Raw genomic sequence first — 21,350 nt, 5'->3', positions numbered from 1 at the left:
AAAAAAAAAAGGGGGGGGGGGGGGGGATTAGTGGAAGCTACTGCTAACAGCTAACTTTCAGTTTTGACTTGGCATAGTATCGGTGACTGTTAGCGCCACAGAGCTTTCTGAGTAAATTCATTGCAGTGCTTTTTCTCTTTAAACACCCTGTGGGCTGCAGCAACAACATCTCACTTACCTTTCACGGTGGCAGTGGAGATAAAACGCAAGGCACTTTCACTCATGGTTTCATTTATAAACAGACTCATTCTGGACAGTTTATCAACACATTAACAGGTTTGAGCATTAAACAGGCACAAGCACCAAAAAGCATTATGGGAAATCAGACTCGTTCTATTATCCCTCCCTCTTTTTTTTTTATTCCTCTCTTTTCTCCAGCAGCACTGGCAGCCGGCTTGCCTTCCTTCTGCTGAGGGAGGGCCGAGGGGCAGTGTTCCTTATGGCAGCCTGGCTGTTGTGAAACACCTAACAGACTAGAATTAACATTTGGTTTTAGGGTTTACAAATATTGTTGACCATTCGGTCTTACTCACTATGCCGGTAAAGAAATATTAGCGGACTGAAAGTTAGCGGAGCTAAATTTAGCAGAAGCTAATTAATGCGCTGACGGTTTTCAAAATTACCTGAAAAGATAATCCACTAATGAAAAAGTTAGCTTTGCTCATTAGCGGATTAGCGGAACCGTGCCCACCACTGAATCTTCATGATTATTCAGAGGAATTATTTTCTAAGTGAGATATTTACAGCCCACAAGGGAATGAGCTCCTGATGGATGCAGAGTGAATTGATCATAACATAAAAAAAGCCAAATGAACAAATGCCGCTTTAAAGCGAACGTTTCCCACCACTATGTAACCATCACTATGTCACAGTGATGGTTTATATGTGTTATACTAAACGGTGCACTTACAATGGGCAATTAAGATGTTTTGAGCCTGACCCAGAAAAAGTAGGGAGTGGTTCTCCAGCTTTTGCATTCTGAGGAATCAACATTACACCCAGTGAGTCAAAATTTCACACATTTTCTTAAAGGATTTTCTTAAAAAGAATATCTGAAAGTTCAACTACAATTTGCCGGAAAATACATCTGAGATGCAAGCCTAGATTTGATATTTTGTAGAAAGATACCTCTTACCTCTATACCACTTCATCATGAAGCTGTATAACAAAATGCAAAACATGTACTATGTACAATTTCTAACTTTTTCGAGGTTGTGTGGGTGTTTTGGTGGCTTTCCTCACTCTTCTTCTTCTTGCACAGTCACTCAGTGTTTGAGAACTATCTACTACAAACAAATTTACCATAGAGTGCCATACTGTTTGTATTTCTTTGTAATTTATGTAAATATAGTCCAAGACATATTCAGGGACTTGGAAATGTTCATTGGTCCCAGAGCCAGGATTCAGAGAGTAGAAAACTGAGGAAATTTGCATTTTTATTTATTTATTTTTGTATTTCAAATGGCATAAACAAATAGATTCTCTCTCTCTCTCTGTCTATATATATATATATATATATATATATATATATATACACACACAAAAAGATTTTTTATTTTTGAGTATGTGCATTTTCTTATTTGTCTGCTTTCTCATAGCCAAAGAAAAAATTGTTTTGGCAAAGGGGAAGGCCAAGAAGAGCAAATTGTCTGCTGGTTCTGGAGCAAGTTCATCTGAAGATGACCAGGTGTTTGGAAAAAGGAAAAGAAAACCACCTGGACAGTGGTGGATGAGCGGGCATCAGGAGGAAACAAAGATAAAAGACAACCATCTTTTAAGCAACATGTCTAAAAAGAACATTGAAGTGCAGGCAGTTGAAGCATCTTCACCTGGCACTTTTAAGAAACAGCCACAAATTAAGAAAATCTTGTCTAAAGATGGTAAAGAGTTTGAGGAGGAAGCTAATGACCGAGCCAGCTGTGACCTTGACAAAGAAAATCCCAATCTGGAAGTGGATAAGAAAGCTATAAAATCTTCTCCAGTGAAGAGAACAAAATCCTCAAAAGAAAAAGAAAATGTAAAAACAAGCAAGGCTAAATCATTAAAGAAAACAAGAAAACAGTTTCAGGCGTCTGATGCCATAAAGGGGATTTCCTGTGTCGAAACTCCTGAGGAACAACAACAGGGTGGGAACATGAAGGGGAATGCAGACGATGATGATGATCAGTGCCCTCCTTCAGGTATGTCTGCCTGCCATTTTAAATCTCTTTTGTGACTGTTGAAAGCAATCCTGTATACAGACTACTTTTGTTGCCTCCTTGTCTTTACTGTTATTATCCGTGTAAAGCCCCGGTCACACGGCACTAATGAAGGACACCAAAGCCAAAACGAAACAAGAAATCTGGACTTATGTTGACTTTCAGAGACATTGTTTAACCATCGTCCAGCTTCATTCCTGTAGCTGGCGCTTTGTCAGAACTTTCAAACTGTTGAAAACTGTGAACAAATCCCGATAACTTCAATTCATCCGTATTCTGTTTTGCTTTCTGTCTTGACGGTTCCTCATCATTTGTGTAGTTCCTGTACCATCAGCGTTCCATTTGACTGTTGTCCAACTTCGTCCAACCTCCCAAGTCCGACGTCTTGCATGAACATTGACGATATCTGAACGAATCAATAACTAAAGATCCGACGAGCTGAACGTGACTCGTCCACGTGTGGGATGAAAAGCAACGTTTATATAGAGAAACAATAGTGGCAAGAACGTTTTATCAACTACTGTATTTATTTACGCATGTTTGAATGCTGTCTGTGGCTGGAGAGGTTGTGTGCACACACACACAAATGGCTGTGCGCCACAGACGGCTGTGCGCATGTTCGCATGGCATCTGCGTGTGCACACGTTGTTTTTGTGAAGACAGACCTGTGTCAAGACAACTCTCGCACCTGCAGGTGCTGTGGAGAGCACATGTTTTGGCTGCAGAAATGTTCACAGACTGGTGCTCGGTCTGATACCCGCTGTCAAGTCACGTCATTATGAATGTTTTGATTTTGTTTAAAGCATCAAGGTTGCTGTTTGCTTTGTTTTTCTTTTGTGAGTTTCCTTTTTTTTTCTCTCTCTCGCTCTCTTTGTTCTTTTATGCGCTCTGGACTTGCAGACTTTGCAGTGACGGGAGAAGTCCCGGCTCATTCGTCCACTTTTTCTCGACGATTTGTGACTTTTTTCCTTCATTCAGTTATTGCCGTATGCCGTGTGACCGGGCCGTAAACTGGTACTAACTTCAAGCATGACTGACAGGAAAAAAATTGATTGACTCATGCTGCTGAAGTTGATGGATAAGCTGAGATGATAGTACTCTGGGGCCCAGTGCACTGCAAGGTGTATTTGAAGGTCATTTAAAATTTTAATTTACAAAACATTTAAACTATTCTGACTCAGTTTCTCAAATATCTTAGATATCACTCATTTTTAATTAAAGATGTAAGATCATAGTTGATCCTTGATCCATATGACCCCCCCCATGGTTCAGCAGCACATATGAACTATAAATTATTTGCAAAGTTTACATAAGAGTGTGAAATATGAATTTGTTGTCACGGAGAATTGGTTTTAAAGTAATAATGGTGTAAGCCTCGATGCAGGCCTGAGATGTGTGAATAGGGAAAAAGCAGTCGTGCATTCACATCAGTAAAGTATGTTGAATGCGAACAATCTCTGCTGCCATAAACTCCTTTCAAGTGAGCCTCTTGCGGCTCAATGCACATCTCTTTCCAAGCTTAGAAAGTAATGTATAAAAAGTAAGTCCTATATAGGCGCATCAGGTCAGTGCTTATCTCTAGATTCCGCAGCTAGCATGACAGTAGACTCCCCCTGGATAGGATGCCAGTCCGACACAGATATTATTAGACATTGGGTATTATTATAAGTACTACATACTTATATTATTTTCTTTTTTAATTTGTGCTCTAAACATACCTTTTTCATTCTGTTAAATTTTATGTTTGTTTTTTTTCTTTTTCCGCAAACCTTTCAATTCTGCGTGTGGTTTACTCAGGTTTATATTTGCACTGAAAGGCTTTCACCTTACTTGCTGTTGTACTAGTTACAATAACAATAAAGAATCTGTATCTGTATCGCTTCCTACTCAAGGCCAGTACCCATTTACAGCTGGGAGGACTGGGACATGATTGTCTTTTCCAAGGACGCAGTAGGCACAAGTGGAATTCAAAACCAGGTGTATATTTTGGCTGTCCAGGGGCCTCATGTACAAAGACTTGTGTGGATTTCCTTTTGAAACATGGTGTACGCCAAAACCCAGAAACTGGCGTAAGCACAAAAATATCCAGATATATCAAAGTGTGTGTAGGCATGAATCTACGCACATTGCGTTTGTACATCCCACTAAACGTGGAATTGAGAACACGTGCACACGCACCAAACTCCTCCCTGGCCACGCCCCTATTTAAATATGCAATTTCATGTAAATAAGCCCGTTGAGCAGGAATTCCCCACGTCGTCACATCAGACAACATAAACACAGCAAAGAGATACTACAGATGGCAGGAAATTACATGGAGACATGCAGGAATAATTTATTTGGTACGCTGCTAAACGGAATAATCATGAAACAGGTAACATGTTTGTGGGAACTACGGGTCGTGTGTGTGTGTGTGTGTGTGTGTGTGTATGTGAGAGAGGCAGACGCACAGAGCTCAGAACAGTGCGCACACACTGACATTAAAAAGGTCAGGTGAGGCGCGCCTCCGCTGACAGTGTAACATACAACACTTTACACAGGCATTTATTGACAAATACTGAACATGGGAAGCCAGTCTGCGGCCTGTTAGAAGCTTTTCAGCTCTCACCATCAAGCAAAAATAAAAGACATTAATAGTAAAAACAAACAACATATTTGAATACGCACATGCCCAAATGTGGCTGCGCTGGTTTCCATTCTGATCAATTACACAAATATACTACTTATACAACAAGCAGCCAGCCATCGTGCACTGTGCCAGCCTCTAGTCTGATGTGCATTTGCGCATCACATGATGTGAATATGTGTGCAGCCAATAGTGCTAATTACATTAGGGAAACTGGCTCTCGCTGCAAATGGCACATTAATGTTGGAATGTGATGCACCTGGATGACATTCTGATGATTGCATTCTACGCAGCTGGCATGGCTCAGGTCAAGGTTGCCTGGCACACTCCTGAATGACTAGCTCCCGTTGGAATGCCCCTGTTGCTGGGAGGCCCAGCGTGGTCAGCACCTGTATGGGCACAGACAACTCCTGGCTCCTCGCTGTATCCGGCTCTGGGCCGGCCGTAGTTCTGCGCACAACCCCGGTATCAGTGGCCTTGGTTCTCACATTCCTTGTATGTGAGAACGTACTTGGCAATAAATTTGATTCTAATTCTGATACTTGGTAATCGACGTCGGCTTGTGAGATGATTATCATTTAAGCTGTGCTTACACTGTGTGAGTTTTGGCCCTTTTTCAGACAATTTTTCACTTGTGCGAGAATTTCTTGGATTGCGCCGAGTTTCAACTTAATTGTGCGTCCTACATTGTGTAGTATACATGGAGTAACGAACTGCGTTTAACCTCTCATGACCACCTCCCAATCGGCAGTTGTATGGTAGGATGAAAATCAAACCCGTTTGATATTCTGGTCGGCCCTCATGAGAGTATTGCGCTGCTGAGGCAGCTCTACAAGTGTCTACAAGCTGATTTACCCCAACCTCTCGCACTGCGCATGTGCAAACACTGGAGAGAGCATGAACAGTGATCATCTCTTTGGGAGAGCAGCTTCTGTTTCTTTTTTCCCCCTTATTCTTCAACTCATGTAAAGTCTTGTATTTTTTTTTTTTTTTGATGTCTCGAGAGTTTTTGTAAAAATAAGAAATGTAAATAAAACTTGAAAAAAGAAAGAAAAAGGAAAAAAAAAAGCTTCTCTTTACTTTTTGCTTCTGGAAACACGAGTCCAGAGTGTGGTTTTTGAACGTACAATGTGAGTAGTCAGATCGCATCAGAGCATCGGGCCGTATAGTATAAGAACATAAATCATGCGTTCTGAACTTTACACCCTGCGGTTTTGTTGTATAGTTTGAGCTGGAGCCGAGTACAATGATTGAAAATATCGTACAGTGTCTGCCCAGCTTTACAAGAAAATCCTTGCATTCCGTGGATACATGTTCATGTTGGAGTACACCATTTGCAAACATGTGGGTGTGTTAATTGCTCATCACTGTGTCACTGATGTGCACATCACTCTGACGTCTTGTTTTCGCACTGTTAACAGTTCCCAGCATCACCTCTGTGTTTCAGCAGAGGAACAATAGCTGTAGAAATTTGCACACGCCAGCCAGGATTTTTGCGTGATGCACCGGACATTTCCACAGTCATTTCAGTTTTGATACCTCTGAACGTTAGTATGGAGATGGGTGTACGCCACGTTTTTATGTGTATGCAGGCTTCATATGTGAGGCTCCAGCAATTCATCCACTGAACTACCTGCTCCACCAGGTCAGAAAGAATCACTCCAAAATATCAGGTCTTGAGCATGAAATGTGGGCAGTGACGTTACTGAGATCATTCAGACCAGCGAATGTGTGACGTGCCATCCTGACATGAAGACTGATAGTCCATTGACTTTTGCAAAGTGGTATGTTTGCTTAAAAGGACTTGTGTATTTGTCCTGTAAGTGCTATATAAATAAAGTTATTATTGTCCCCACTCAACAGGCACCGGCAGCCCCATCGTTTTGAAAAAGAATTTATTATAAACTCAGATCTGCTTTATTTTATTTATTTAATTACTTTTATTGTATTTTTTTTTCATAATGAGGCATTTTTTTATTTAGTACTATTCATATTGCAGTTATATAGAATGAATTTATTGTAAAATATAGTTTAAACATCGGACAATGTGTTTCCCTTTCAGTGGAACAGTGGCAGTTCTACACTGAATTACTCCCCAGGCAAGACCTCCTCTGACCCCCCCCCCCCCCCCAAAAAAAATGCACAAACAGCCATATTTTATTATTAATATTTTAGAAGTGCCCCTGAAATTGCAATTGAAGTTGACTTCAAAAGACCGCAGGCTACAATATAACTTTTTACAAAACGTAATTGTAAATTTCAATTCAAATTTGAATAAACATGCCCTGACATGCTAAATGTCTGTCATTACTGTATTAATCTGTCTTTCAGGGAGGAACAATTGGCTCCTTTGTTACTGCCTTGAATTCTATGGTTGGCACACTTTTAGTTATGACTGGTTAAACTTGTGCTTTGTCACAAAATAGAGTTGTAGCAAATGCTCATCTTTGAAACTATGTACAGATATGAAAATTTTGTTGGCAAATTTGAGGGCCCAGCATTAGCATAAATGATGGATAACTGTACTTGTAACAGTTTTGTTGCAAGTATGAGTCATTCTTCTATTGAAGGAATATCCACACAAAAATAAAATTTGTGTTTGCACTAGTTAAAAAAATGATTTACCTGTGACTCAGATTCAGCCAATTGACCTCACAATGTCTCATAAATAATCTACAATTATTGTTATTAATGCACCCCTTTGACAGTGTCCAGCTTATGTCATTTAGTGTGTAAAGTAAGAATTTTAAAAAGCCTGACAATTTTTCTGACCATTTAGACCATTTTGAATATAGCTTTATGGTGCAATTCGATGTCATGTTTAAGACCAAATTTATGTTGTATAAGCATACCATCATAGCAGGAAAGGCTAACAAATGTGCTACATCACCAATTAACATTAGCCCTTCATTCATGACATAGATACCTTAATCATACAGAGAGAACACAGTTGCATATCTTTAGCCTTTGCTGGTTTATCCTCTTTTTTTTCCCTAAATTGGGTACCTGATGGCTTTGACTGTTTTCTGCTCCCCCGCCTCACTCATGACCAAAAGTTAAGACTAAACCAATTAACCTGGGTGACCACATAATTGTTTTGTATCAACTATTTTTATTAGCCATTTCACACAATTCAGAAAAAGGTGCATATGAATGAGATGTGTGTTATTTGACAGAAAGTTGAGGTGTAACCAACTTTAGCTCACTAACCACCACCGATTTCCCCCCCCATCCCTTCCATTAGAGAAGCCCAGAGGTGAACTGTCCCCCGTTCGACCCCTCCCTCCCCTTTCTCACACTGCTAATGTGTGCCGTCGTTCTCACCAAGCAAGGGCGTCTGTGCAGCTGTGGGGGGTTGCCAATTTGTCAATTATACACACAGTGACAAGAAAGCTGCTTTGCAGTGCAGTTTTTTTTAAATGCTCGTGACCACGGTGCCATGGCTTCTGTGCCACGGTTGTCCTGTGCCAAAAACTGACTGCAGTTGAATGGGAAAGTGTGAAATGGGAAACTTTTGACTGGCAGTGTATTTGACTCATCTTTAAGCCGAGACTGAAAACCATGGTCCGATCCGAACTGTGAGGTTTGTGATCCGTTATACTCCTTATACCCCTGTTTGTAAGTGTTCAAGCTTTGGCAGAATTTGAGCACATACTGTAATAATGGAGTCTGACACTGCTCGCAGGTTTCCCCTGCTTCAGTCAATCAATCAATTTTATTTATATAGCGCCAGATCACAACAAACAGTTGCCCCAAGGTGCTTTATATTGTAAGGCAAGGCCATACAATAATTACGTAAACCCCCAACGGTCAAAACGACCCCCTGTGAGCAAGCACTTGGCGACAGTGGGAAGTTTAATCAGCAAGTTTAATCAGTTGTAAGCTCCAAATTCTAATACCTCATGTATTTACTTTTAACGTGTCATCGTGTCATCCCGCAGCTGAAGAAATATCTGAAGCACAAGCAGCAAAGGGTTTATTAAACGTAAAACCCGAGCCAAGTTCATTTAAAGATGACCAGGTGCTGAGCAAAAGGAAAAGAAAACTGCCAGGACAGTGGTGGCTGAGCAGCTCTCAGAGCGCCGACGAAGCAAAGGGAACATACAACCAGCTTTTAGTTAAGAAGTCCAAAGAGAATCTTAAAACGCAGAGAGCAGCAGGAAGGTTGCCTGTCAAGGTTGAGAAGGATGCTGTTTTAAAGAAGAGAAATCAGAAGCAGACTGAGCCTTCAACTCAAAGCTCAACACTTAAAGAAAAGAAAAATGATGTGAACCTGATGGAAGAGCAGGAGCAGCAAGACATCCAGGAACACAGTCATCGCGATCATGGTCTTCAACCAGGTAATACTAAGTTTGTTTATACATGTTCAACATAACAATAACAGTGGAGGCATGTAACTCGAGCTTAAAAATTGTTTATTATTTTTTTTCTATAAATGGTAGTCCAGTTGTGAAAACATAAAGACTAACATGGTCATTTACAGTTTTTCCAAGAGAATACCATTATATCTCCAGTAAGAAACTGTGTGGAACACCAGCCTCTCATAGAAGAACTCAGGAGCAGGTGAAGGTGCGTGAGAAACGGATCAGGAAACCTCCCTGTAACTGGTGGCAGGCTGATGATGGTGAGGATATTGAGAGCGTGTCTGCGCAGCCTCAGCAGACTAAAGCTAAGGAGCGCAAACCTCACAAGGAAACAAAAAGGCATTTGAAACAAAACGGGTCTCCTGCACCCAACATGGCGAGCTCACTTGGAGGATCTCCTGAACTCCCTCTAAAGCAGAAATCCATGTCAGGTTTGAAGTCTGTAAAACGTTGTTTGGCCGCATACAAGAAAATTTTCTCCTCAGGCGCAGGAAGCCCTGCAGTGGCCAATAGCAGAGGCATACATCAGAAATACAATGACATCACCGGGGGCCCTGATAAGGATTTTATACAGATCCACGTCTTTGAGGATGCTGGTGAATCCAGAATCACAGAGAATTGCCCTTCCAACAAGGAGTTTCTTCAGAATGAAGAGATTGGATCACAGAGCCTGTAAGTAAGTCTAAATAATGTCATTCCTAACTTTTCGGCTCATTTTTTAATAATAATAATAATTTTCTTTTTTTTTTTTTTTTTCCTTTTCTTTCTTTTTTACAGTTCCCTCACAAGTGGGCCATGCTCTCTGACAGAGCTGCAACATCATCAAGAAATGGATGTTATGAGTGTGTTTTTTTTTTTTTTTTTTCCTCTTTGTCATATGTGAATGCAGCATTTATTTTTAAAATTATTTTTGCACAATTTAAAGTTAATAATAAAAAGCAATGGCAAGTTTCTTATGGATCAACAGTAAATTACAATTTTTTATTGTTTGTTTTTTAGATCATTTGAAAATAAAGTGTCAGGGTGTTTGATTTGCTCGTCTCAACAGCACTATCTAGTGGACAAGCTTGAATGTTGTATGGTTTTGTAAAATATATTGGAGATGTTCCTAAAATAGGGCAGCACGGTGGCTTAGTGGCTAGCACTGTTGCCTCACAGCGAGGAGGTCGTGGGTTCAATTCCCGTGGCCTTTCTGTGTGGAGTTTGCATGTTCTCCCCGTGTGTGCGTGGGTTTCCTCCGGGTGCTCCGGTTTCCTCCAACATCCAAAGACATGCGAGTTAAGTGGATTGGAGTCTTTAAATTATCCATAGGTGTGTGTGTGTGTCTGTGTGTCTGTGTTTGTTTGTGGCCCTGCGACAGACTAGCGTCCTGTCCTGGGTGTACCCCGCCTTGCGCTCTGACTGCTGGGATAGGCTCCAGCCCCGGCGACCCTTAATTGGACTAAGCGGTAGAAGATGAATGAATGAATGAATGTTCCTAAAATAAGTGATTAATTGTGTCTTGCGTTAGCCTGCATGTTAGTTGTAATGATCGAGTTTTCCTTCTGTCTTTATAAGTTTCAGTTCTTCCGTCATCCAGACTTGCCTTTGATGCGCTGTGCGGTCCTCCTCTCAAACGACTGGTGTTGCGGGACGACGATAAGGCCAACGTGGCAGAGTGGTTGAACCATCTGTGGGCAAGCACTATTAACAGTAAGAAACTAATGGTTATACTGTAAATTTATGACATTTTCATCTCAAGCACATTAAGGAAAGCGACTGCCTTAAACCACATACATTTAGCCAATTCATAATTTGAGCATTGAAATTTCATAAAATAAACTGTTCATTTGTATGGAATAAAGTTATTCCATTTGCTCCATTTATATCAGTGTAAGTATTTTGCACTCATTTTGTCACGTCTCATCACTTGCTCATTTTCAACTGCGTATCTGGGACTGGATCATGGGGGCAACAGGTCCAGCAGGGGACCCCACACTTCCCTTTCCGTAGCATTTCGTAATATTCCTTCTCTTAATTTGAAGTATTTACTTTGATTTTTAAAAAAGAGGGGAAAAATGCTAGTGTATGTCAAGAGTGGATGATACAGCTGAAAAATATAACATTTTTCATTTGTCAATATATGCAATTACAGTGGTCCCCCTCATTAGTGGCCCCTCTCACAAGGCCGCCCCTCACATACAGCCACATTTCTACTACAACTGCCTTTCCATTGATTTCACCTTTCAAGAGAGGCCACCCCTCACACACAGCCAGTGGCCCACTCAAAAGGATGAAGACCCCCTCAACAACTGCCATTCCATGGAAATTCCAAACCAGGATTTCCCCCAGAAGTCACATCCAAACTCTCTCGTGAACATGAGCTTGCGAAATTTCTCCAGTAAATAAGAGAACAAACAAAAATGGCTCCTGTTGGCAAAACCTTCGCATCTCAGAAAAGAAAACCTTTAACGTTCGAGGAAAAGGTGAAAGACATTTGTTTGAATGAGAAAGGAGAAGGTTCCTGAAAGTTAGTTGTTGATTTCAGTGTTGGTAACACGCAGATCAACAACATTCATACAAATGCTGAAGATGCACTACAGGAAAAAAAGTCTTGCACCATGTCCTGATGGTAATGGATGAAGTTTCCAAGGTATCAGATGTTGCTGGGCAAGTTAAGGATTTTATGTGCGTCATTGTTTTGTGGCCTGATCTTGTTTTGTTTTTATATAATTTTTGTGACTTTAAAGGATACAGTTTTTGTGCTGTGATGTTTTGAACTTGGATTGAGTGGAAGACTCTGACTGTACTGTAGTCAATAAATCTGTAATGTTTTTCCCCATACTTCATGCTTGTAGCAATATGTTATCAAATGCTGTCTCTGTACACATGCTGGATTTTGTCTCCCCCTCAGCAAAGGCCACCCCTCTGATGGTGGCCACTTTTATTCTGCAGTACAGGTGGCCTTCATACAGCGGCACCACTGTATTGGTTATTTTTAAGGTTACACCCTATTTTTGCAGGAGTTCTTCTCATGTAGTGTAGTAATCAGGGAATTAGCTGAGTGGTAATTTTGCTAAAGTTAGGTTAAGATCATTATCAGCAGTACAAAGAATATTTCCCTACTGTACTGTGTGTTTTTCTGCTTTTAAATCTCTTTATCACCGTGGCTGTTCATCTCTGCTGTTTCCAAAACTCTGCTGTTGTAATGCTTTTTATTATAGCATTTGGCTTTAGCTCAGCTACCAGTCACTCTGTCAAGTCAAGATCATCAGCATTATCAATCATCGCAGGGAACCCCTTCAAAAATAAAACCAGTATTGCAAGGAAGAAGACAAAAATACTTTCAAACTCTTTGAAGGAGAATGAAGGTCCAAGTCTTTTGGGTCATTGTGCTTCTTGTCTTACTGTATGGTTTGAGACTTGGATTGCGAACCAGTGGCTTTGTTGCTAGTTCTGTTTGGTTAATCTTTGGGGGATGCTTGACTTTGTGTCAAACAAATGATAACAGGAAGACTTGGATATTTGTTTAGTGAGGGAACATCAGCTATGACATTGTGGCCATGTAATGATAGGCTGAGGGCTCCAGCCATGAGGAAGGCCAAGGGGACGCCCATAATTTCATCTGGCTGTGGCAGATAGGTGGCAACTTTCGAGAAGTCAGAATGGGCTAGTTCTCTGCGTGGGTGATTTTTGTCAAGGACCTGGATTAAGTTCCATGACGTGGATACTGTGACAGGCAGAATTGAAGCATGCTCTCAACACATGACCTGTATAATTATACATGTACATAAAATGACCTGAATAGTTGTTTAATCCCTTTTTTTTTTTTTTTTTTTTTTTAAGATGGAAGTGAAATTACTCTGGATCATTTTGACTGGTACACCTACCAGGGCAGAGCTATTGGCTTCCAAGTGGATTTGTACTATGATTCCTTCTGTAATGGAAAGATCCTGCTGGGTTCCCACGCGAAGAAGCCTCTCTGGGTTGATCACACTGCTACAACAGTCAGTAAACATCTATAGTTTTTAAGTACTTTGTTTTATTGCTGACCTTTGTTTTCTATACTTGAATAACGTTGAACCAACTCAACTTTTGTTATTGTCCTTTAAAGGTGTATAATGTGTTCACCAGCTCTGTCAAAGTAACCATCAACTGCCAAGAGTCCTGTTACAACCCAGGACAGTCCTTCGTGGTGCCATGTGGTAAGAATATGATATTCAATAAAATAAGGCAACATTCATGTGTTTGAAGTTAAGTGTTGGTTGCAATTAGGGTTGTGAAAATAAACACTATTGTGTTCTCAAGATAATTTAACACTATTTTTAAGAAAACTTTAATGATGACCTTTATGCCTGTGTGACGGAGGCCAGCAGGAGTAGCTGTTCAATAGTAGTCAGTAAACCTCACTCCCTAACAGTTAAAAGGACTCTCTGGACACATAGGGCCAGAGCCCAAGTTTTAGCCTTCTGGTCAGAGCGCCCGCCTCCCATGCGAGTTGCAGACCGAATGGTCCCCCCCTAAAAATTGGTCCACCCTGCTTCCACTGCGCATGCGTCATCTGGGACCACAGCAGCTCATCTGAGACTGAGTCTACACCAAAAACGATCAAACGGAATAATGTAATTGTTAACCGTTAGATGACAAGGTAAAACCTTTTAAATCATTCTAAAGTCAGTTTTAAGCAGAAACGAGCTGATAATCGGTGAGTCGCTACTGACACTTTGAAATGACGGAGATGCAGTGAATGCAGCACCAGCAGCGTGTGCTGCTGCTGCGCTCTGAACACTTCCTCCGTCTTTTATTATGAAATAATGCTGAATTTATGTGGAAATGATTGTTGTACGAAAGCTTCAGATATCTCGCTGAGGCAGATGATGACTGGAGTGCGGTTTTAAGCAGAAACGAGGTGATAATCGGTGAACCACGGCTGACACAGAAATAAAACATGCACAATGAAGGCAGGGCGGACCGTTGTTTAGGGGGGACCATTCGATTGGTGAGACCGGATATCGTGAGCTTGCATTCCGCGGTGGAGTGATGAGAATTGAGAGTACATACACAACACAAATTAAACCTGGAAAAATAGTCCTTCCATTTCATTAAAAGTCAAAATGCAAAATACTGCAGGCTCATTTTGAAATGTTTTCATTAATCATTTCTAATGGTTGTCACATCAGTCCTACTTTCTGTGTATGAATTCTTATATGCAGTAAAGAACAGAACAATGTGAAGGCACTTTCAATGGATTTATCACAAACTCAGCTAATTGGGTTGCATGACTGCTGATTTTTGCAGGTTGACAGATTTTTCATAATAGCAGTCTACTTGTCATTAGTTAGTCATTTAGATGATATGTACAAGTCCCAGCCTCTGGCCACCTTGCTAGCTCACAGTTCCTTGAATGGCCGCTTGAGGCTAACTCTAGCAATCGGAATGCAGCACACTGCCTCCCTGTCCTTCCCTCTCCTTACCCCTCTCTTGACACACACACTCCTGAACATTTCTGTGGAATTAAAGTGGACTCTATGCACTGCCTTCCTCAGAGGTGCAGTAAATGATGAGAAGCACAGCAGCTTCTGGAAAGACATTTTCAAAATAAAGTGCGCTGAACAGTTGGGGTGGGGGGGGGGGGGGGTGGTTCATGTCAATGAGAAATGTCACATTTTAATATTGTGGCACATGATCTTGTTACACCCCTAATTGCAATATATTAGCATGTAAGATAGGGCACTCTGTCACTGTTGACATAATCTCTGATGCATCACATTGAAGTGGCAGTACCTCCAGAAACTTGCGATGCCGGGATTTCAACAATTAAATCAACAAGTAAACCAATATGTTTATTTATCTTGAGATATAGATGCACAGAGATTTATCTCTATTTGTGCATGTGTATTGTTTGAACTCTGTTGAATTAATTGCTAAAATCTTGGCATCGCAAATTCCCGGAGGTTCTCAGTTGGTATGCAGTAATACATACCAACTGAGCAAAATTGAAAGTATGTCGCACATTACTAGATTGTCCAGTTGTTTAAATCAATTAACTGATGATGAAATTAAATTTTCATTTTATGGCATTTCTCCAGCTTTCAGCCATCCAAACAAGTGGTGTGAATCCAGAGAGGCGTTGACTTGGGGAGACTGCAATGAGGAGTATTACTTGCATTGTGAGGGAGTGTCTGATTCAACATTTTGACCATTTGGCGTGTTTCTCTGCATGATCCAGCCTGCAGGTGCCTGAGCGTTGAGGGTCCCAGTGTAGGGAGAAGGCCAAGGGGATGCCCATGTTTCACCTGGCTGCAGCAGTAGATGGTTATTTTCAGGCATGATAATTTTCAGGATTTTTCCTGAATTCCAGATTTATTAGGACCATCTGAATGAAGTATTCCTGACTTTTTTCAAGCATCTACTTCGCTGCCAAAATAAGGCTTAAAATGGGTGAAATTTTGCTTAAAACTCAAGAGCTCCTATAGCAGGCCCCAGACACAGGGTAGAATTTCAGGATTTGTTTTTCACATGCCTGTATTTTAGAGATGTGTGTATGGACTGGTTGTTTGCCTGGTAGCTGCCATCCAGGACCCAAGGTGATTCCATGGTGTCACGGGTGCATCGACGTGTGGCACAAGCACATGCTGCCAGCCAGACTTTACTTGGGCTCTCCTCATCCATCTGCAATATCTTTGTGGCCCACGCTTTGGGAATTTCTGTTTTAGAGAAGGCAGCCTCCACCAGCTTGTATAATTTTCATGAGGCAACAAGAAGACAAACCAGATCTAGAGTTTAAGAAAGTAACTTGTAATTTGAGTAATTTCTGAAGCACATGCTTGAGTATGTTGTTCAAATACGAATTCTCACTTTTACTTGCCTTTTTTTAATGGTAGTAATTGTACTTGTGTGTTGATTTTCTGTGCTCTATCCACCGAAAGTTATTTGCTTTTTTAATTTAATGAATGTTACTTCTATTTGTCTCACACAGGAAACGCCTACAGCATCCAGAACCTTGCTGCTATGCCTGCAGTGCTGTACTTCAACAGGATGCTTGCGGAAAGTCCATAATGAAGTTATCAGGTGGATTTGACCTAATTACTTTTAAAAGGAAAGTTTGCAAAAGTTTCAATAGTTGAACAGTTCAGTTTAATAAATTAACAATAAAGATGTAAATAATACAAGCTTGTAAATTTCACGTTTCATCGAAAGCTGTTCGTCCAGTGAGGAATTAGATCATCATAATACGGTGAGCAATGCATTCTATGCTTTTCAATTCGTGAATAGTATGGTGAAATTTGCACTGTTTTTGGCAGCTTGTTTCAGTTATACATAGGCCAGTGCTCAGTTGCAGACAACACTTGTGGTGCACAAGCTGGTTAAGCTTCACTTTAGCATCAGTTAAATGTGTTCAGGTGTCAATGTGACATGTTTCAACTGAAGGCAAATGTGTTATATGTTTATAGCATGCAAAACAATATGCTGGTAATTTTGTTGGTATTATAAACAAGTATCAGATGGAGTTGGTAGCCCCCAGACATAGGCTTTGAATGTGAAAGAAACTGACAGAACATTTAATTTAAATTTGTCAATTGATCTGGTGCCTCAAGGGTCACCTTTAATTTCATTTTCTTCAGTCATGAATACAAACAGTATGGTGGATCTATTTGGAATAGGCAGTTCCCAAAAACTGAGTGACTACAAAAAGTCACCAAGAGACCATTGGCAATCCTAAAGGTTTTTATTTTACTTAACTAAAGGAGGACTTAATCAGGAAGCAGTGACTGGTTATGCAGATTCCTCCAGTGGCAGCCACAGAAGGCTGTGTTGTGTAGAGACATTCGTTACAGCTATAATGCCTTTAAAGTTGTTATGGATGTCTTGGTGACTTCTTGCACAGTCACTCCGTTTTTGAGAACTGCCTATTTCAGCCAGATTTACCATACAGTATGTACAGTAGTGTTCAGAATAATAGTAGTGCTATGTGACTAAAGATTAATCCAGATTTTGAATATATTTCTTATTGTTACATGGAAAACAAGGTACCAGTAGATTCTCACAAATCCAACAAGACCAAGCATTCATGATATGCACATTCTTAAGGCTATGAAATTGGGCTATTAGTAAAAAAAAGTAGAAAAGGGGGTGTTCACAATAATAGTAGTGTGGCATTCAGTCAGTGCGGTCGTCAGTTTTGTGGAACAAATAAGTGTGAATCAGGTGTCCCCTATTTAAGGATGAAGCCAGCACCTGTTGCCTGAGGAAAATGGGACGTTCAAGACATTGTTCAGAAGAACAGCGCAGTTTGATTAAAAAGTTGGAGAGGGGAAAACTTATACGCAGGTGCAAAAAATTATAGGCTGTTCATCTACAATGATCTCCAATGCTTTAAAAGACAAAAAAAACAGAGACATGTGGAAGAAAACGGAAAGCAACTATCAAAATGGATAGAAGAATAACCAGAATGGCAAAGGCTCACCCATTGATCAGCTCCAGGATGATCAAAGACAGTCTGGAGTTACCTGTAAGTGCTGTGACAGTTAGAAGACACCTGTGTGAAGCTAATTTATTTGCAAGAATCTCCCGTAGAGTCCCTCTGTTAATTAAAACACGTGCAGAAGAGGTTACAATTTGCCAAAGAACAGATCAACTGGCCTAAAGAGAAATGGAGGAATATTTTTTGGACTGATGAGAGTAAAATTGTTCTTTTTGGGTCCAAGGGCCGCAGACAGTTTGTGAGATGACCCCCAAACTCTGAATTCAAGCCACAGTTCACAGTGAAGACAGTGAAGCATGGTGGTGCAAGCGTCATGATGTGGGCATGTTTCTTCTACTATGGTGTTGGGCCTATATATCACATACCAGGTATCATGGATCAGTTTGGATATGTCAAAATACTTGAAGGTCATGTTGCCTTATGCTGATTAGGATATGCCCTTGAAATGGGCGTTTCAACAAGACAATGACCCAAAGCACATTAGTAAACGAGCAAAATCTTGGTTCCAAACCAACAAAATGAATGTTTTGGAGTGGCCTGCCCAATCCATGGACCTAAATCCAATTGAGAACTTGTGGGGTGACATCAAAAAAGCTGTTTCTGAAGCAAAACCAAGAAATGTGAATGAATTGTGGAATGTTGTTAAAGAATCTTGGAGTGGAATAACAGCTGAAAGGTGCCACAAGTTGGTTGACTCCATGTCTCACAGATGTGAAGAAATCATGAAAAACTGTGGTTATACAACTAAATACTAGTTTAGTGATTCACAGGATTGCTAAAAAAGCAGTTTGAACATAATAGTTTTGAGTTTGTAGCGTAAACAGCAGATGCTACTATTATTGTGAACACCCCCTTTTCTACTTTTTTTTTTTTTACCAATAGCCCAATTTCATAGCCTTAAGAGTGTGCATATCATGAATACTTGGTCTTGTTGGATTTGTGAGAATCTACTGGTACCTTGTTTCCCATGTAACAATAAGAAATATACTCAAAACCTGGATTAATCTTTTTAGTCACACAGCACTACTATTATTCTGAACACTACTGTATTTCTCAGTGATTGACATGAAACAAGTCCAAGACATAGGGACTTTGACATGTTCATGTATCTATCCACTGACCTGTCCAAAGCAAACTGGTTGTAAGTGATACTTCGTATATACTGTATTCATCATATTTAGTTTGTCCAGTTACTTATGGCCTCTGAAAATTGAGGGACTGCATAGAAAAATGTATGTAATAAGATGAAATCCTGCGCTAAAAATCCATCTTGATTGTTTCATTTTAATCTTGTTAAGGCACTGTACAGAGGCTAAAGTCACTGTCTAGCTAATTATGTACCTGACGACTAGCATCCAATGTTTAGTGTTGGTAGTATGTCAGACAGTGTTTCTGTCCAGAATTTAAATTTCAGCAACAGCTCTTTTTTTGTACATCTTAGTGTTTGTTTAAGGACACTTTGTTCATAATCTCAAAATGCCATTATATGTCTTGATAAGTTAACATATTAAAATGTTGTTCACGTTTGATGCAGTTTTTCCACAAAAGATGTTAGAGGTTGATATTAAAGCCTGATGGTGTTTAAGCCAGTATGTCAGTCAGTTTGGTGACACACCAATTACTTTCATTGCTAAAACTGTATGTATGTGTGTATATTATGATGTCATGAATCATCTGACTTGGGCTGTGACAAGGGGACGATGCAGTGCACACGGTGAAAATTAGACACCATCCTCTTCATATTCTCTTTCATTAACATCATTTATTCAGAACAAACATCCTGTTCTCATAACTCTTGCACCACAGTTCACTTTAGCTCCATCAGTCATTTCAATTCAAACAAATCTTCACAGATCTCTAACATCTTCACATGCCACTCAAACAGTTCACTCATGGTACAGGGGATTTTTCTTACGCAGTCCAAATTTTGGACTCCTTACCACAAACCACTCCCATGCTTTCCAGGCCATACCTCCTCTTGCAGTGGTTGATGGCCACACCACCTCTGTTTGGCTGCTATCTGGCCAGCCTCTCCGTCCACCAGTCACAGTTCAGCCACTCTCTTTCCCTCTCTCGTCTCCTGTGGGCACCATTTTAAAGTCTGCACAGCTCTCAAGCCCTGCTGCAGTCAGGAACTGTCAGGATCTGTGGTGAAGTGGCATGGCAGGCAGGTGGACACCAATGCAGACTCATTACTCAGATGGAGGATTAGTAAAGGTTTAATCAGAAACAGGCTTGGTCGGGGCTGAGTGAGAAGAGTGGAGTGACAGGTGGGCGTGTCAGACAAAAGCAGCAAAAAGAGGAATGTGACAGTGACAGAACAAATGTTAAACAATTACGAAATAATGATACCTAGAATCCAAATGTGAGAAACAGAATAAACAAATGAAAAGGAAGAAACAGAACAGAAAATTAAAGGCTGGATCTAAACTAGATGAGAACTCAACGTGTGGCAGGAGTGTACAGAAAAACCTGAAGGACTAATGTGCTCAACACAGAGTGACTGAATAACCAGAAAGTAAAGGATGAAGACTAAACTAGAACAGAACTCAATAAGTGGCTGAAGTGTAACAGATAATCCTCAAAACCTAATGTGATAACACATAATGACTAAATAAGAAACAGAGACTAGAACCAAACAATGTGGGTGAAGTGTAACAAATCATAAAACCAAGATTAAAGTGTAAGAAACGGAAAATAAACACTCAGAGCTAAACAGAAGAACCAAGACAGGGAAATGGACGGAGACTGGGGAACAAAAGCAGGTTCTGGGCCGGTCCAGGACCAAACCATGACAGGAACCTTAATCAGTTGCATGTGTCTTCAGTGGAATGATGCATCGAAGTCTGTAGTCTGCACAGTTTCCCCTCTCCAATCAACTTTTTAATCAAAGTATGCTGTTCTTCTGAACAACTTCTGGAACGGCCCATTTTATTCAGCATTTCAGAGAGAAATGCACGACAACCAGCATGTACAACATTTGCTGCCTCGTCCTTAAATAAGGGTCACAGAAAGAAAAATGCAGACGCTGCTATTTTTTTGAACAGCCTAAAATTCCTTTTTCTTCTTCGTGTAGTCATAAATTTGATGAATTTGTCTTCATGTTGGGCAGCACGGTGGATTAATGGTTAGTATTATTGCCGATTCCCACCTCTGACCTTTCTGTGTGGAGTTTGCATGTTCTCCTTGTTTGTGTGGGTTCCCTTTGGGTTCTCACAAGCTTCCTCCCACATCCAATGACATACAGTTTAGGTGGAATGGAAACTTTAAATTGTCCGTAAGTGTGTGTGTGAGTTTGAATGTGTTTGTTTGTCGATATGTGGCCGTACAACAGACTGGCATCCTGTCCAGTGTGTACCCCGCCTCGTGCCCTATGACTAGTGGGATAGGCTCCAGCCCCCCGTGACCCTTAACTGGAGTAAGTGGGTATAGAAAATAAATGGATGGATGTCTTCATGTTGTGATTTGCAATAAAATGTGCAGTTTTAATGTATTTGCATGGAAATAAAAGCTGTTTTAGGGATTTGGAGCATTACGCACTTTTTTTTAACACATTGCTATTATTTTGACCACAACTGTATATATGTAATGGAAAGACAAATCGCATCATGTGAGCTCTGAGTCTAACAGCTGATAAATGATTCAGCTTATCTCCGTGTCAAGGTAGAAGTATTCTATTAGTGATTAAGTGCTTCTCA

The 21,350-nt window shown here is 40.5% G+C and overlaps 1 protein-coding gene across 1 annotated transcript in view; it reads left to right on the top strand.

Moving 5' to 3' along the window:
- The window catches only part of si:ch211-161h7.4 (nucleolar protein dao-5), a 71,055-nt gene extending 54,199 nt beyond the window's left edge, over nucleotides 1-16,856 (top strand). Inside the window, exons 10-18 of the mRNA XM_034169032.1 lie at nucleotides 1,599-1,863; nucleotides 1,912-2,180; nucleotides 8,766-9,164; nucleotides 9,308-9,860; nucleotides 9,966-10,030; nucleotides 10,746-10,880; nucleotides 13,014-13,174; nucleotides 13,282-13,372; nucleotides 16,147-16,856. Coding sequence (XP_034024923.1) covers nucleotides 1,599-1,863; nucleotides 1,912-2,180; nucleotides 8,766-9,164; nucleotides 9,308-9,860; nucleotides 9,966-10,030; nucleotides 10,746-10,880; nucleotides 13,014-13,174; nucleotides 13,282-13,372; nucleotides 16,147-16,226 — 2,018 coding nt within the window. The 3' untranslated portion in view covers nucleotides 16,227-16,856. The remainder of the gene's footprint in view (nucleotides 1-1,598; nucleotides 1,864-1,911; nucleotides 2,181-8,765; nucleotides 9,165-9,307; nucleotides 9,861-9,965; nucleotides 10,031-10,745; nucleotides 10,881-13,013; nucleotides 13,175-13,281; nucleotides 13,373-16,146) is intronic.
- The last annotated feature ends 4,494 nt before the right edge of the window (nucleotides 16,857-21,350 follow it).

This window comes from Thalassophryne amazonica, chromosome 1 (assembly GCF_902500255.1).
Source record: "Thalassophryne amazonica chromosome 1, fThaAma1.1, whole genome shotgun sequence".
NCBI classification, from domain to species: domain Eukaryota; kingdom Metazoa; phylum Chordata; class Actinopteri; order Batrachoidiformes; family Batrachoididae; genus Thalassophryne; species Thalassophryne amazonica.
This window is presented reverse-complemented; position numbering and strand designations above follow the sequence as displayed.